This window comes from Schistocerca serialis, chromosome 6, assembly GCF_023864345.2.
Source record: "Schistocerca serialis cubense isolate TAMUIC-IGC-003099 chromosome 6, iqSchSeri2.2, whole genome shotgun sequence".
Taxonomy (NCBI): domain Eukaryota; kingdom Metazoa; phylum Arthropoda; class Insecta; order Orthoptera; family Acrididae; genus Schistocerca; species Schistocerca serialis.
The window spans coordinates 387,741,187-387,758,498 of NC_064643.1; the positions used below are offsets into that span (position 1 = coordinate 387,741,187).

General features: G+C 36.7%; 1 protein-coding gene across 4 annotated transcripts in view; it reads left to right on the forward strand.

Annotated features, from left to right (window-relative positions):
• Window positions 1–7,206: 7,206 nt before the first annotated feature.
• The window catches only part of LOC126483834 (E3 SUMO-protein ligase PIAS3), a 277,101-nt gene continuing 266,995 nt past the window's right edge, over window positions 7,207–17,312 (forward strand). For all 4 annotated transcript variants that reach the window (XM_050107036.1, XM_050107041.1, XM_050107039.1 and 1 more), the window contains exon 1: window positions 7,207–7,576. In XM_050107036.1, the coding sequence (XP_049962993.1) occupies window positions 7,547–7,576 (30 nt within the window). In that variant the 5' untranslated portion in view covers window positions 7,207–7,546. The remainder of the gene's footprint in view (window positions 7,577–17,312) is intronic.

Genomic DNA, 17,312 nt, shown 5'->3' on the forward strand with positions numbered 1-17,312 from the left:
ATAAATATGACCGATTAGTGGAGTTCAAACATGCTTTTTTGGATGAGTATTGGGGAAAAAGAAAACAAATGGAGGTTTTAAATTAATTTTGGTCAAGGTAAAAGTATGATTCAAAGAGAGAGAGCATTAAATGCTTTGTACAGAAATGGGTAACTACTTTGTCATATTTAAATGCAAAAGTGGAAGCTGAGAAAATAATTATGGGGATAGAAAATAAGCTGCCATTGTACTGGAGAAACAAAATAATTTCAGCTCCTAGAGATAATCTTGATAGATTTATTCACTATCTGGAAAGGGTAGAAAGTATTTTAAAGGAAGAAGAAAATGCTAGGAGAGAATATGGGCCTCCTGCCAGACAGAATGATGATAGAGCTGAAGTTAATGTAAATAGAATCAGCGTCCAAAGAGGTAATGGATACAGATGTAGATTCAGAGGATGAGGAGGTAGTAGTTGGAATAGGTTCAACGAATGGGTTCAGTATTTCGACTGCCATCAGCTCTCGGCTGATGACATAACAGAGAGGCGGTGCCCCCCCTCCCCCCCACAATGATAGGCATCTTAGACATAATAACAACATCCAGCAGGAAAACTGTTAGTGGTCTGCGATGAAGCTGGTGCTCACAGACAAAAACATTACGGGTTTAACCCGCTAGCGACACCCTTTGCAAATGGCTCTGAGCACTATGGGACTCAACTGCTGAGGTCATTAGTCCCCTAGAACTTAGAACTAGTTAAACCTAACTAACCTAAGGACATCACAAACATCCATGCCCGAGGCAGGATTCGAACCTGCGACCGTAGCGGTCTTGCGGTTCCAGACTGCAGCGCCTTTAACCGTACGGTCACTTCGGCTACACCCTTTGCAACGAAGGCGCCTACATAACAACATATTGGTAATAATAATTTAGCCACTAAGAGAGCAGAGGAGAGTGACAAGGAGAAACTAAAGGTATATCCAGTAAATGACGCATCATTATATGGTAGAGACATGTTAGAGGACCCTGAGACTGTGATCAAGAGAGAGTATGTAGGACAACCGATTATTGAAGTAATTATGTTTGAAGAAGAACTTCCTTGTCTAATTGATACCAGTTCGGAAGTGTGTGCTGTATCACAGCATTTTGTAAATGCTCTCCCAAAGAATAAGCAAATAGTTGTAATGCCAGTGAGTGGTCTAAACATTATTGTAGCTACTCGAAAAATTAAGAAAGTGGTTAAACAAGTAAGTCCTACTACCCATAACTGTAAGTGTGGTAGCCATAAAACATAATTTTCTAGTTATAAATGGACTCAGTGTAGAAATGTTGGTGGGTGCCAACTTCTTTCCTAAATATGAAGGATAGGTAAATTTTGGTCCAATGACGTAATTATGAGAATAAGTGGAAAACCTGTAGATTTTCCATTCATTGGAAAAAGACAGAGTGTAAACGAAGGACAAAGTGACACTCCAATAGGATACTGCAGGGTGGCTACATTGATTGAAGGCTATAATTAATATGGTGAAAGGGAGGAAGTGGATCCTTCTGAACTAGAAAATGTCAGAATCAGGATAGATAAAAAAGCTATATCAACTTACTGAATTAAGTGAGATACAAAAGGACGATTTAAGGCAAATTTACATTGTGAAGCATTTTCAGATCAGCCTGGATTAGTTCGAAATTACGAATGCTATTTAACCGTAAAAGGAGATTCACATTTTTTCAAAAAAACATTTGCCATTCCAGAAATGCATAAGGAAACCGTTAGATACTTAATACAGAAAATTCTCGATTGGACGCTAACTGGAAAGGCTGTTAGTGTATACAATAACCCATTGGTTGTAGTACCTAACAAGGACGGCTCAATTAGGCTGGTTTTAAACGCTAGAGCGTTGAATAAGATCGTTTTATCAGAGAGTGACAGGCCAGAAAACATTGAAGAACTATTAAAAAAGTTTAAAGGGGCTAAATTTTTCCTTCTATGTATGTTACATGTGGATACTGGAATCTACCTCTGGCTAAGGAATCCAGAAAGTATACAGCGTTCCTGTTTGAAGGACGATGTTGTCAGTGTAAGGTTGTGCTTTTGGGTTGAATATCAGTGTTTGTGCATTTGTCAGGTCAATCTCTCAGGTTTGAGGTGAATTACTGTTTACATGGATGATGTATTGATTTCGACTCCCACTTGGGAAGAGAACTGTTTGTTGTTAGACAATGTGTTGAATGCTATTAAAACTGGAGGGATGAAATTGAAGTTAGATAAGACAGAAATTCCTGGGACATATAGTAAGCAGGAAAGGAATTATGCCTGATCCAACTAAAATAAGTGCTGTTAGGGACTATGCAGCACCGACGACATGTAAGGAACTAAAAGGAATGTTATGTTTGATTGGATTTTATCGCAAATTTGTGGCAGGGCAATTATTTAATGATCCTTGTTTAAGGGAATCGTTGACGAAAAATGTTCCCTATAAGTGGATCCCAGAATGTCAAACCGCTTTTGAAAAACTTAAGGAAGCATTAGTGAACAGCCAGATTTTGAATCATCCTGACTTTTCAAAACCTTTTTGTTTAGGATCAGATGCCTGTGGTTACAGTGTGGGGTAGAACTGTTCCAGATTGAGATTCTTGGAGAAGAACAGGTCCACAAAACAATCGCATTTGTAGGTCGATCTTTACAACAAGCAGAGAAAAGCTACAGCATCTCTGAACTGGAAGCTTTAGCGGTTATTTTCGCCTTGCAAAAGTTTGAGCAATACCTGTTAGGACATAAAGTGTTGATGTTTATGCATCATAGTGCTGTAACTTGTTTAAATACTTGTCAACTCAAACAAGGTAGACTCAGGAGGTGGTCTATGTATTTGCAACAATTTAACTATGAGATGCAGTATATAAAGGGTGCTGAAAACGTAGTGGCAGATGCGCTGTCCAGAAGTGTAAAGAATAAAGAGCAGGGGGTGGATCCTGTAACGAACAGGGATTGTGATGAGATATTGATCACAGTCTTTCAACTACAGGAAGAGGGTCTGATTAAACGCATCTCTAAGAACCTTAGGTGAGAACAAAATCAGGATGATAATCTTAAATAGGTGAAAAATGGAATAGGTCACCCCGAGTTTCCAAAGCTAGCAGAATATTTCCAAGTTAACAGAGATACTCTTTTTAGGAGGAGAAAGAACACTAGAGAGGACTGGCGTATTTGCAAACCTGAACAAGATGTGAATCTGTTAATTGATTTTGTAAATAATAAATATAGGCATTATGGAGCATGTAAATGCATTGCCAAGCTATGTGAAGTTGTAATATTTGACAACACGTGGCGCAGAGCGCAGAAGAGGCTGGAATACTGTGACAGGTGTCAAAAGGTACGAGCTAGTAACAGAATTATACAGGGACAGATGTACTCTGTGGAACCCCAAAACGAACTAGATTTAGTAGCAATAGATCTTTTTGGCCCACTACCAGTTTCATGAGGAGGTTGTGAGTATGTGTTCATAACGGTAGATGGATTTACTAAATATGTGAAATTTTATCATCTTAAGAAGGCTAACTCTAAGGTAATTTATGTAAATTAGAGAAAAACTATTTTGTCAACATTGGTGTGCCGAAAGCTATTTTGTGAGATAATGGACCACAGTTTGTATCTAAGCATTTTGAAGAATGTTTAAGTGAGAAAAACATAGAGCATATCAAAATTTCGGCCCATTTTCCACAGGGAACCATGTGTGAAAGAATCATCAAAGAACTTAACCATCTCTTTAGGACATACTGTCATAAGAAGCACTCAACATGGGCTAATTACTTGGGGTACTTTGAGGAAGTAATTAATGATTTAAAACACAATGCCACAGATTTTGCTCCAGTAGAATTAATGGGAGGGATTAGACCGAACAACATCCTATTTGATTTAGTAGAATTCCCTAAAATTACAGAATTGGATATGGAAAAAAAGGAGAAGGTAGCTCATGCCAATTTTAGAAAAAAGGCGTTGGAAAGAAAAAGGAGACATGATGTGAGAGCTAGTCCAACGAGCTTTCAGACTGTTGATCTAGTGCTTGTAAAGCCTAAGGAAAAATCTAAGAAACTTACAGCTTAAACTAAGAAATTTACAGACAAGTATGTAGGACCTTTTAGAGTTACAGATAAACCGCATGCTAATGCCTATAGACTGGTCTATGTGAAGTCACATAAACTATTTGGATTAATAAACTCTATTGATTTAAAGAGATGCATTCAGAAAGAAATCTAAAACTGTAGTAACTACACTGGATTACTACCCTATTCTCCATCCTGCCTTATTCCTGCAGGGTGTGTGTCTTGCACATTGTGGTTAGGGCCCACTAAGTGCCCAGCTGATCGGTTTATTCCTTCAATTTTCGTTTTCATAAACTGGTCGTCTATCTGTCTCTTTAATCTATGCGTCCTTGCTTCCCCCACCCCCTCCCTTTGGGAGTGGGAAAGGAACACTTTTCTATCTACTCATTGCAATTCCTTGTATTGCCCCTCAGCACTACCAATGGGTTACGGACCTCTTGAGTAATGTGAACACTGCGGCAAAAATGCTTCCCTTCTTTTTTCCCTGGCATGAGGAAGAAGCACCACCAATTTCCAGCACTGTTTTTGGTTGCACCATTGACAGCATCCTTAGATGGTCTTCTCATTCTTCCGCAGGCCCTTGTAAGGACTCATAACGATACAGACTCGTTGAGTATTGATCCTTAGTGTAGATGATCAGCAGAGAGGTTTTTCAGCCAAACAGCACAAACTTACATTGACACATTTCTTTTAATAGTGAACTAAGATACTGACCAAACCTAACACAAATATAAATGAGATTACTTGAAACCCAAAGAAAGGTGGACTTGAGTGTATTTCATATTGTCAGTAATGTATGTTTTCTTGAATGAAGTGTACCATATGGGATTGAGAGCCACACAAGTTGGCATGAGTCGTGCTTAATGTTTATCTATAAGAACCTTTTTTGTATGTACAATATATATATCACAGTAACTGACTGGTGTTAGAGGTGTTTTGAGAGCCACAGAAGTTGGCTGGAGTTAGTTTCAGTAATGTGTAATGAAGATCCACAGTAATTGGCTAGTGGTTTCAGTACTTTAATATAAGGACTTTTTGTATTTTTCTGGAATATTGTATACGAAATATACAGAGCCACAGAGGTGGAATGAGTTATCTTCAAATTTTCTACATGAACTTTTGGTATGCTTTGCCAATAATAATACATTCCTCATGTAATATATGTCTAATGTGAGGACTTTGATAAAGCCACAGAAGCTGGCGAGAATAATTTTCAGTAATTTTATAAGGACTGTTCATTAGTTTGGTATTCTCTATTTATAATATGTGGGTGATATGTTCTTTCAGAACTACTAAAGTGGGCATGAGTAATTTTCAGTAATTTTACAAAATTGCTTTTTCCTTTTATATAATGTATATAGGAGTTGTTGCAGAACTGCAGAAGGTGGCCTGAATGGTGTTCAGTATATTCAATGATTTTGCATTATTTTTGTAACATATAGTGATGTTTTTCAGAGCTATAGATGGTGGCAGGAATAATTCTCAGGATATTTAATGATGTTGTGCTTTTCTTGAAGTATAATAGTTTATTTTATATAAAGTTATGGAGCTTAATTAGTAACTGTAAAAAAATTGCTAAAGGAAAAATTCCTAGAGAAATATATTTTTGAATCAGCAATATCTGTAACAGCAACTCGCTTAATGTTGAAAACAGATTTTGGAAAAAAAATTCAGTGGTGGTGCCAATTTTGGGTACTGTTGATTTTTTGTTTTTGAGGGAAACAGTTAATTCACTTTTCACTGAGAGGATTAGTATTAAATTTAACTACTGTATATAAGATGATGGACTTTTTCGGAAAGAAGTTTTGAGAGCGGCGTCGTCTGCTAATTTCGTAATCAACCTATTTTCACTGCACTCACTGATGCTGCAGTAGTTGATTTCGTGCTTTTGGTTCTTTTTGATATTCATTTTATTATTATTATTATTATTATGCTTTGTTTTCGTGACAAATTGTGAATATCCTGTTGCTACTTGTATGTTTTTGCCAGTGAGTATTCTTCCACAAGTGTGGTCAGATATCTGAAAGTGAAAAATTATGTATGTTTTACAATAACAGAAGAGAACTGATGCCCAGACTGTATACAGTACAAGTAACAACATATGTTGATAGAGCAATTTTCATTAGATAATGTTTTGAGTGAAAAATCCGCTCTAATGAAGGAAAAAATACTGTTACTTACGACGTTATTAGTTATGTGAGAAAAAAAACACCATGCAGAAGGTAAACAGGCTCTGTTTATTCATTTGCTTATAAATATTGTTTGATGTGTTTGTATATTTTCCCTAGCAAATAAATGTTTGTGTTTTGAAATGTTATTTCACTTCTCAGTACTTTGCACACAAAATTTTCAAAGATATATCTTATGAAGTTTGCTTAGGCCATTAACAAACGTTTTCGTTGTTACTTCTTCAATTTCGGTACTATACTCTGACTTCTTGTACTGTGGAAGGTAACTGATAATCACACTTTCGCTGTTCGATAATAGGCTTAATGAACTGACGTGACTTGACGGACGGTGTGTATGCACTCTGACATAACGGTTCTGCGACATGACACGATGGACAGTTTGAATTGACCTTTACATTTATCGAACTTTATTTTACGTTAAGACAAAAAAATCGAGTGATGTAAATGACCAGCATGTAGCCATGTTTGCATGACTGTATTTGGAATGCCACTGAGATGTTCCACACCATGGAGAGTTGCAGCTGAAATGAGCCATGGAGCACGCAAAAAAAAAAAAAAAAAAAAAAAAACTTGACTTCAATTTGCCACACCATTCATAGTTTGTGTGAAGACTGCCACTTGAAATGCATTTTGGAATGTTTTGATGCTGCGTTCGTTTCATTGAGGTCCTGTGCGGATCAGTTTTACCCGATGGCAACATTGCATCTCAATGCAAACCATGTCAATGAGCCCATGTGAGTTGGTTATGCGGTTGGTTAAAAAATGTGTCTTGTCTTGAGGATAGATTTCTTGTAACAAGTCGTTGAAGAGAAATGGATCAGCACTGTACGATGACAAAAGATTATGCCGAATCTCTACACTTTTACCGCAAACCAAAGATATTATTTACCCTAATCCTGACCAAAGATATTATTTGTGGAATGTATCTTTGGTTTTTTGGGAATGCGTGGGAAGGAAATTGGGAAGGATAGGATGTTTGTTTGAAATAACGTATCCAAGTATCAATTGATGGATCAGATTGTGATAATTTTCATTCCATACATTGAATATGTTTGACGTACCTTTTCTGAACCTGTGTTGGGAACGGTGAAAGTGTTGTCTCTCATTATCAGGTTTTTTTCATATTTATTAAAGAATATTGAAACTCCGAGTGAAAGCTGTCCGTACGTTTTCCCAGCCCATAGATTGTATTGGTCTGAGCTACGAGAAAATATTTGTTGAAGCCATTTGTTACCTAAGTATCTATTACCACGGCTAACTCAACGAAGAAGTCATCGCGTAAGATGGCGATAGTGGAGCAGGAAGCCCTGAAGGTAAGTTTTTCCCACTCCCCACGTAATAAATGTTGAAGTGCTTTGTTTTTGGAATTTGTCAGGTGTATTTTGACTGGTGATCTGAATAGTCCAGCGAAGATGGTATCGACTGTCCATTGTCACTCGTGAAGTAGCGATGGCGCATACAACGATTTTGAACATTTGAATTTGAAATGTCATGTTTCTTATATTTATGTTTTCATTTCAAATTTTCGTTTCATGTTTCGTTGTCTTTGGTTCATTTTCTGTGCAATTGTTTTTGTGGGTGATTGGCTGACCGTCGTGGCAGAACAACATGAAATTCGTTAAATATTGTGACAACGTTGTCGCACGAACGCTTCTTAGGCATTGCTGAAAGTGTTTGCTGGTACATCTGAAATTTTTAGTATTGTGTTTATGACTTAGATTACTGTAATTATCGTCATTCCTTCTGCATCAGATATGACAGTAGTTATCATTCTCTTGGTAATACTTTGAAAATCCATTACTGCAGCTTACACGGTTAGTTTCCCTGAGAATATTTAATATAATGTACAGTCGAGCTCATAAGCAACAGATCTGTAGTGTTTAAAACGTGTCCATAGGATAGGATCTTAAGTCTTAAAGATAACATAAAATAGTGGATACCAATTTTTAAAGAAAAGAGTTAAATCCACAGTGGTCATTGTGTAGATTTCAGTTGTTATTGTAACCAATCAAGGTTCATGCACTGAAGGCCACAACTGTTCTCTTTTTCTGTGCTGCTGAAATAATATGTTCAGTCTCACACGGATTTGTGTACATAACCAGGATGGTAAATAGCTATGGAGCTGTAGAACTAGTCAGGAAATTGAATTTAAAACAATCTTTGGTGCAACTTAGTGTGTAATGTAGTACTATACATTTTTGCCTGAAAGAATAATGGTATGAATAACCACTCACCATATGGTTTGGGTGTTAAGTGGTCAAAACAAAGATAGAAATAGTTCCCAAGTTTCTTCAAAGGGAACAAACTAGCAAATTTGTGCATGATAAGGATGGAGAAAAGGGATGCCGATGGCTGGAACCTGTCAACTGCTTAACACCTTAATTATATGGTAAATGAGTACATGTTCTTCTGTTATTATTGTTAATGTGTGTGCAGAGACTGACATGTACACGTGGCTTTGATGCCATAGATACGAGCTGGTTGACAATTTTTTTGAACTGCAGTTGATCCTGTCAATGGTCATTAAACTCTGGCATTGTTTTATGTATGTGAATAATACCATACTTTGGCTTCCATATTTAACTGTAGCTCTAGTTATGACTCGCTGGACTATTTCTCAGCTGAGAGAATGGCAAGAGGGGTGTGATGTTTGAACCAATCTTTTGATTTGATGGTTGCTTTATTATTATTTCATTTGTTTTTACTAAGCTTGTGCTTAAAAATGTTAATAATTGTGTTAGGTTGCTGCTTTTCATCTTATCAAGAATTCAACCAGTAGGAAGAAAAAGCTACTCCTGCAAAGCTTTTACCGATTTGTGACAAAATTTAAGTACATTCAGTTTAACCTACAATCCTCATAAATGCGAAGCTTTCATTAATCCAATTGTTGGTTTGATATATTAGAGTGCTTAACTAGGCATGGTGTTTGTGTGTTTCGCTAAATATCTGCTTTTAAACACAATTTTCTCTGAAGGTTGGTGAATATTCCTGTGTATGATCTTAAGGTTCATTTTCATGTAAATAAGTAGTAGGCCTATATTATGCAGGGCTACTTGATGATTCCTGTTAGTAGTGAGAACGTGTCAAAATGTACAAATTGCAACTTTTTTTACCTTGACTGAATGTAATCTGTAAACTCACATGCTGCTGCTGTTATTTCGTTTGGTAGCATGATATAAGGTCATCAGCACAAAAATCAACTTGAACCAGTAAGCTCACAAAGAGAAATATATTGGACCAAAAGAAGCACATTTCAAAATAATGTGCAGAGTCTTAAAGTGTGAAAGAAACAAATCCTGTACTCAGATTTGTTTTCAAAATAGAAAGATTCAAAACATACGCAAAGCTTCATTTTCACGTGGACACATAGCTAGTAAGTAAATACCTCATTTTGCAAGGCATTTAATTGAGAGAATTCTGCTTACAGAAAATAGCTATAAAAGAACTCTGATATAGGACAGTTCAAAGATTATTTCAAAGTAAACCACACAGATCTGAATCTTATTCATTGCACTTTGAAACTTTTGGTATGTTTGTATACTTAATTCCTGTGGTAAAGGATTTTAAATAAAACGCAACATTTTTCCCACCAACCAGCCAATTTAAGTTCCAGCCAGTAGGCAAGATAATGGCACAGAAGAATTTAAAGTTTACTAAAACTTGAAATTTGTTTCTATTTAGTTGTATGGCCCAGATGAGTAATATGAAATGATCATTGTACATCATTAGGCCTGGTGTAAAATTTGTGTAAGTTGGCATTCATAAAAAATACATAAGGAGTTTAAACTTTGTAGACATGGGTATTCTCACTGTTCCATTGTTATTGTAACGGAAGCTTTGGAATTCCAGATGCTGTGTAGTAGTTTCCTCATATGAATACGGAATACTGATGTGATACCAGCTGTGAGCTTTGACCCCTGACATCAACAATGGACACCACCAATTTGCACTTCCACAGCATGATGACCATGACATCAAACAATAAAAACACGAAGAAAAACAGTATCGCATCATTTATGTGCAGTTAATTCAACAAAGGATATTATTCTAACGGGACAGCTTCTCGAAATTAGGGGTTTTGGTCGGGGGCAAGTGAACAGAATGACATTCCTTGTAGTGAGCATATAGCAAAACAATCACTTACGCCAACACCTGACTGGTAGCAAAGTCCCAAAAAATATGGTATTGAAAATTTCTCTTGATCTGTATAGCTCAACCAATTTCCACTGTAACAAAAAAAAGTGTGTGAGAACACAACTTGAAGATGCAGCTAATATTTAAACCCTAAGTGAACCAAAATAACAACAAAAGCAATGATATTCACCAAAATAAAGTAATAATTCTGAACTTCAACAAATAACCCACTCCAAAAAATTATAAGAAACCATTTCAAAGCCTTCCATCTCAAAAGAAATTAATTGCGTGCACTAAAAAAATGCCATTAATGAAACTCATTTCTTTCTAATTGAAGGCGCCCCCTCCCCCCCCCAGCTTTTACCTGTCCCTAACACAGTACCCAAATAAATATATAATAAAACAAAAATAACACTCATAAGTGGGCACAACTACTTTGGTCAGTTTTATTAATTCATTGCTCTGTTGAGACTTTTTAAGTATTCTACCACAAAGGCTTTATAAGTGCAGAAATTTAGTTGTAATAGGCATGCTGCCACCCACAGTGTCAGCTAAAGAATAACTCATAAATTTCATAGTAGTATCCATAACTAGCAACACACTAAAAACGAGATTGTTTTCAAACATTAACAATACAGAGAACTAATAATTCCAAAACGGAAATCAAATGAGTAGCCAATAACACACTAACAAAAAGGGAAAAAAAATCCAAAGTGACATAAGCACTAAGTCTATGCATCACTAACATCACTCACTTAAAGCTCCCCAGACAACATAACACAATTTCCAAATGTCACACAGCACAGCTACATCATGAAACAAAGCTTTGTACTGCACATTTTGGTTGCCAGATTTGCTATTATCAATCTGTCCTGTTCTCTGACAGGCAGAAATTATGGTGGTTCTAACTTCTTAACAATGTACCTAAAGGATTCATTGCTTCTGTACTTATGCAGCATTGTTGCTTTGTACCACTGTTAACCAGTTAGCGGTGGCAGAAAGTTTCACTTTTTTACAAAAAGAAAAAAGAGATTTACAGGTGTGAGCTATCATTCCTACCCACCATCTTTTACAAATTACAATAATAGAAATTCTTCCTTGGAATTGGAGGAGTTGTCAGATTTATATTGTCTATTCTTTCTGCACTTGTATGACTTTTTTTCCAAGGAAAAGCCATTGTTGTGGTGTGAGTATGCAGACGATATCTGGCATATGATACTTAGGTGCATGTATTTCATTTTTTGGTCCAATCTGTGCTTAAAAAAAGCAGGTGCTCTGTTTCAAATATTTTATTGGAATGATGTATCTTATGATTTCTAAGTGTATAATGTAGAGAGCACACTACTTTGGCAGCAGAATGTGCAACAACAGTGGTACCCATGTGTAAAGATGGTTCACTTGCAATAAATTCATCAGTAAGTCCTCTCTCTCTCTCTCTCTCTCTCTCTCTCTCTCTCTCTCTCTCACACACACACACACACACACACACACACACACACACACACACACACACTGCTATACAGGAAGTACACATCAAACATTGATACAGTGATCAACATATTGTGCACTGTTTTTAGCAGAAGGATGGCAATCTGTCTCTAAAAGCATGCTGTCAGCTTTTTTAGGAACAAACGAAACTTTATTGTCTCTTAAAAACATCTTTCGCAGCATTTTTAACACAACTGGTGATTAAAATCTGGAATTTAGACACACCTACAAACTGTCATCTGGATAAAAGTTGAGTCACCATGGCTGAGGAAGTAATGTTGCTGACTTATTTTTTCAGTATCTGGCCTTCGAGGGGGATTTGGGGAGAGAAAGACCTTGTGCTTTCTGTGATCTGGTAATCATGGTATAACCCCATATTTTTTACACTGAATGAAATTTTATCGGAAATTAAACTTGAGGAAACATGGTGTGTATTAGAATTGAAGAGACTGAGCTGTGGACTCTTACTGTTTTGCAGATCATGTGATCTGATATGTATATGAATTTGAAATTTCACTTTGAGAAAGAAAATGTCACAAATTTTAAACAACAGTAGCAACACAGTGTGCATTTTGTCTCTTAAAACTTAAACTATTTATATGTGCATTTGTCCTGATGAGTAAGTATTACTCTTCTGTTAGGGTGTACATTACCTGGAAGTGGCTTTATATGTGCTTCTATATACATACACAAGCATTTCCAAAAGATATTATATCTGTGATTAAAGGACATTTCACGTGTTATCATAGGTGTGTTTTGTCAGCTGAAAGATTCATAAAATTGATCCCCAGGGATAATCCGTATCACTTCGGGCAGGGGGGTTACCTCCATAGTTTTGAATGTTATTGAATTTAGCGTATGTTAAAATTCAGCAATAAGAAAGAAACACCTATTTTTTTGTTTTCTCCAAAAAAATTCCTGGCCTGAGATACAGCCCTCCGAAGATGACACTACGAACACCATTTTGAAGATGCGAATTTTGGAAAAAAATTTAAAATGCTGTATCTCTGTAGGAGTTGCAAATATTTTGTGAGAGGTTTTTTTAATTTGAAAGATAATTGCTTTATGATTAAAATGGTATCCTCTGTTTGGATATATCTGTCAAAGTTCTTTTACTGTTACCTTTTGAATTTTTTTTATAATTTACAGATTATTTTCAGAAATGTGGTACTATATTCTCTGTAAAGGAGAGCTCCTACTTTTAAGTTCTAAATTTTTTTAAGAATAGGGTAACGTACGTCTTCACTGACGTTGTTTCTTACTAATTTCATTGTTGCAGATATTTCTTACACTTTGTTATAGATTCTTGTCAGTTTCTTTGCTATGGATGTTTATTACAGGTGTCTGTATTGTAGTTGTTCAGTGCTAATTTCTTTGCTGAAGAGGCTTCTAAGAAATCTGAGACGTTCAGTGAGTTCTATGCTTTCATGAGTAATTTGCCTGTTGACACAGTTGCAGTGTGTTTTGTGAAAAGGACTGTTTGAAATGTCTTCTGACTGGGGCCACAGAAGAGTGAAGTGTGCTGGCTATTTGCATATCCATAAAAGAGTGATATGTAAGACAAACAAGAAAAACAGACTTTGTTCAGGTTGGGAATAAGTGTTGTCATGTGAAGACCTGTTTCAAAGTGAAGATGTATTCAGTGATGACTTTTTGTGTTCTAAATGTTTTGACAGGATAACAACAATGATAGTATCGGAACAAGGTGAAGCCTTCCCATGGTGCAGATGATGCAGATTTTGCATCAATAGAGGAAGAATTAAATATCCTGAATCAGTCAATTACAGAGGCAGATTTTAGTTCTGTTAAGAAACTGTGGTCAGTGAAGATGAGTCATAAGCTCTATGCATCAACAAAAGTGCAGAGAGATTACTAAAGCTGTGGATGTGAATACCAGCAAAACTGACAACACTCTCCAAAGTAGAAATTCCATCTTCAGAAGAAAATTAACCAAAGCACTCTTGCACCTCTTGCCAGGAATTTTTCACAAATATCAATTCAGCTGTTGAATGTTGTGCATCCTACAGTGACAAGGTGCAAGTTCTAACTATTATTCCAGAGACATTTTCAAAGAAAACAATTTTGAACCACGTTCCATCAGTATCAAAGTACATGGTAGACAAATCAAGAAATGTGAGGTCTGTAAAAGGAGTCTTTGGGAGACCAGATTCCTATTATGATCATCCTGTAGAAGCAGCTCAAGTTCAAATAGTGCATTCATTTTATCTGGAAGATAAATGGGACTGTTTTCACCAGAGTGCCAACAAAAAAAAGACACTATAACTGAAACAGTTGAAGGTCAAAAAATTGTGAAAGTGAAGAGGTACATGACTCGCAGTATTAAAGAAACTTTTCAATTTATAAGAGCAACTATACAGCTTCACATATTGAAAGATCAAAGTTTTATGCACTATGACCCAAGTGAATAGTTCCACACCCACCTTGAGATGTCTGTCTGTGTGTAGTGCGCGAATTTTGAACTTAGTGTGGTAACTTTGAAGAACTTACTGGAGCATGTGACATCTTGGTTGGGCGTGTGAAATCATTTGTAGTCTGCGACGTAAAGCGAGAGACTTGTTTGTTTCAAGAACGTGGTGACTACACTGGAAAGAGACGACTGTCTTGACAGACAATTGGCATGGAATATCTAGCAGGTAACTCTGCAGAAATTACATATGTAACGTGGAAGGAAAATAAACAAATTAAGAAAACTGTCGGCTTTGACAGTTGCATTGATGAACTTGGTAAATGGTTAATGAAAGCAGTAACACACCAGCATCTGAAGAAATTGCAACAACACATTGCAGACATGAAAGGGTGTGTACAGGCTGAAGAACTATCTTTAGTGCTTCAATGTGATTTTGCTGAGAACTGGTCTGTAATTCTCCCATAAGAAGTACAAGGGTATCATTGGAGTAATGATCAGGTTTCAATTTTTTACGAGAGTGACATATTTTCAAAACAAGACCACAAGTGTTGCTGTTATAAGTGAGCACACAGGACATGACTCAGCACATGCTTTGCTAGCAATGCACAAAATTCAACTGCAAACAGGGGCAGAGAAGATCATCATCATTATTTCTGATGGTGCTCCTAGACATTTTAAAACCTGTTACCAGCTGTTTGAATTGAGTAAGTTGCTTGTTCCAACTGACTGGGTATACAGTGCTACTGGTCACGGGAAGGGGCCTTGTGATGGTGTAGGAGCCCTGCTGAAGTATCATGCTACAAAACGTAATTATTCCAGACCAAATACAGCCGTGATTCAGAATGCTGAGAATTTTACGAGAGTTGTGAAATCTTACACATCCACAGCTCTCGTTCTTTTGTCCAAAGAGGAAATCTGAGAATTCTGTGAGCAGCAAAAAGAAGAATGGTCCAAACAAACTACTCCTGTGAAATGAATTTAGAAGACACATTTTTAGACTCAAAGTGATGGGCGAAATCGTATTGCAAGCACTTTAAAGAGTAAGAAAGAAGAAATTTCATTCGTTCGGCCAACATCTCAGAAACGGCACGATAATATTCAGATTCACAACCTGAGAAGGGGGATATTTGTGGCGTGTGTGTGACTATGACTGGTAGATTGCAGAGATGGACAAACTGCTGGATATAGGTTTCCAGCTGAAGGCCAGCAACAACATCAGTGCTCACTTCCCATTCACAATGTTTTGAAGATAGTAAGCGCTCCAGTTCCTATTGGTTCAACAGGAAGGCATAACTCGGCAGTTGAACACATTTTTAGATCATTGACTGGCCAATTTCTGTACAAAACAGAGTGCACAGAAGTTGTATAAATTGAAACCTTAAAGTCTTTGGACCTTTCACATACATTTTGGAACATTTAAAATGCTTGAAAAATGAATCTGATACTCGGTTTTTTTTCCAAAATTAAAATTATATTAAATAAGGATAGGTTTTGACTTTTTATGAGCCTGTTACGTGATAAAGTGGTAATAAAACAGGTTTTATGTATGGCAAAAATTTCAGTTGTTTATAAAACCTCTTCAACCTAAAAGTGGAAGCTCTCTTTCTCAGGGAATGTAGAACTGTATGACACTAATCAACAGAAAAAAAATCAAAATTTTATAGATTGGCATTATTAAAAAAAAAATTGTTTCCATACATTATTTAAAAATGTTCAGAATGCTATAGTAAAAGAATTTTGACTTATAAGTCCAAAAGGAAGATTTCTTGGTCATCATAAAGCAATTAACTTATCTTTCAAATAAAAAAACCAACAAAATATCTAGAACTGCTCCAGATATACGGCATTTTATAATTTTTTCCAAAATTTGCATCTTCAAAATTGTATGCACAGTCTCATCTGCGGAGGCTGTATCTCGGAGCAGAAATTTTGTTTGGAGAAAACAAAACAACAACAACAAAAAATTAAAAAAAAATACGTGTTCCTTACTTATTCCTTTATTTTAACACATGTTAAATTCAATAACATCTGAGACTGTGAAGGTAAGATTGTTTCTTGGCCTGCCTGAATTGATATGGACTGTGTCTCCAGTTGCTGGAGTAGTTTTTTTTTATTTGTATTTCTACCACCATGAACCATGGACCTTGCCGTTGGTGGGGAGGCTTCATCTACATTTATACTCCGCAAGCCACCCAACGATGCGTGCCTCAGCGATACTGATGGCCGTACCATAGGTGCAACCACAACAGAGGGGTATCTGTTGAGATGCCAGACAAACGTGTGGTTCTTGAAGAGGGGGAGGGGCAGCAGCCTTTTCAGTAGTTGCAGGGGCAACAGTCTGGATGATCTGGCCTTGCAACACTAACCAAAACGGTCTTGCTGTGCTGGTACTGCGAACGGCTGAAAGCAAGGGGAAACTACAGCCGTAATTTTTCCCGAGGGCATGCAGCTTTACTTTATGGTTAAATGATGATGGCGTCCTGTTGGGTAAAATATTCCGGAGGTAAAATAGTCCCCCATTCGGATCTCCAGGCGGGGACTACTCAAGAGTACATCGTTATCAGGAGAAAGAAAACTGGCGTTCTACGGATCGGAGCGTGAAATGTCAGATCCCTTAATTGGGCAGGTAGGTTAGAAAATTTAAAAAGGGAAATGGATAGGTTAAAGTTAGATATAGTGGGAATAAGTGAAGTTCGGTGGCAGGAGGAACAAGACTTTTGGTCAGGTGAATACAGGGTTATAAATACAAAATCAAATAGGAGTAATGCAGGATTAGGTTTAATAATGAATAAAAAAAATTAAAGTGCGGGTAAACTACTACCAACAGCAAAGTGAACGCATTATTGTGGCCAAGATAGACACGAAGCCCATGCCTACTACAGTAGTACAAGTTTATATGCCAAGTAGCTCTGCAGATGATGAAGAAATTGATGAAATGTATGATGAGATAAAAGAAATTATTCAGGTAGTCAAGGGAGACGAAAATTTAATGGTCATGG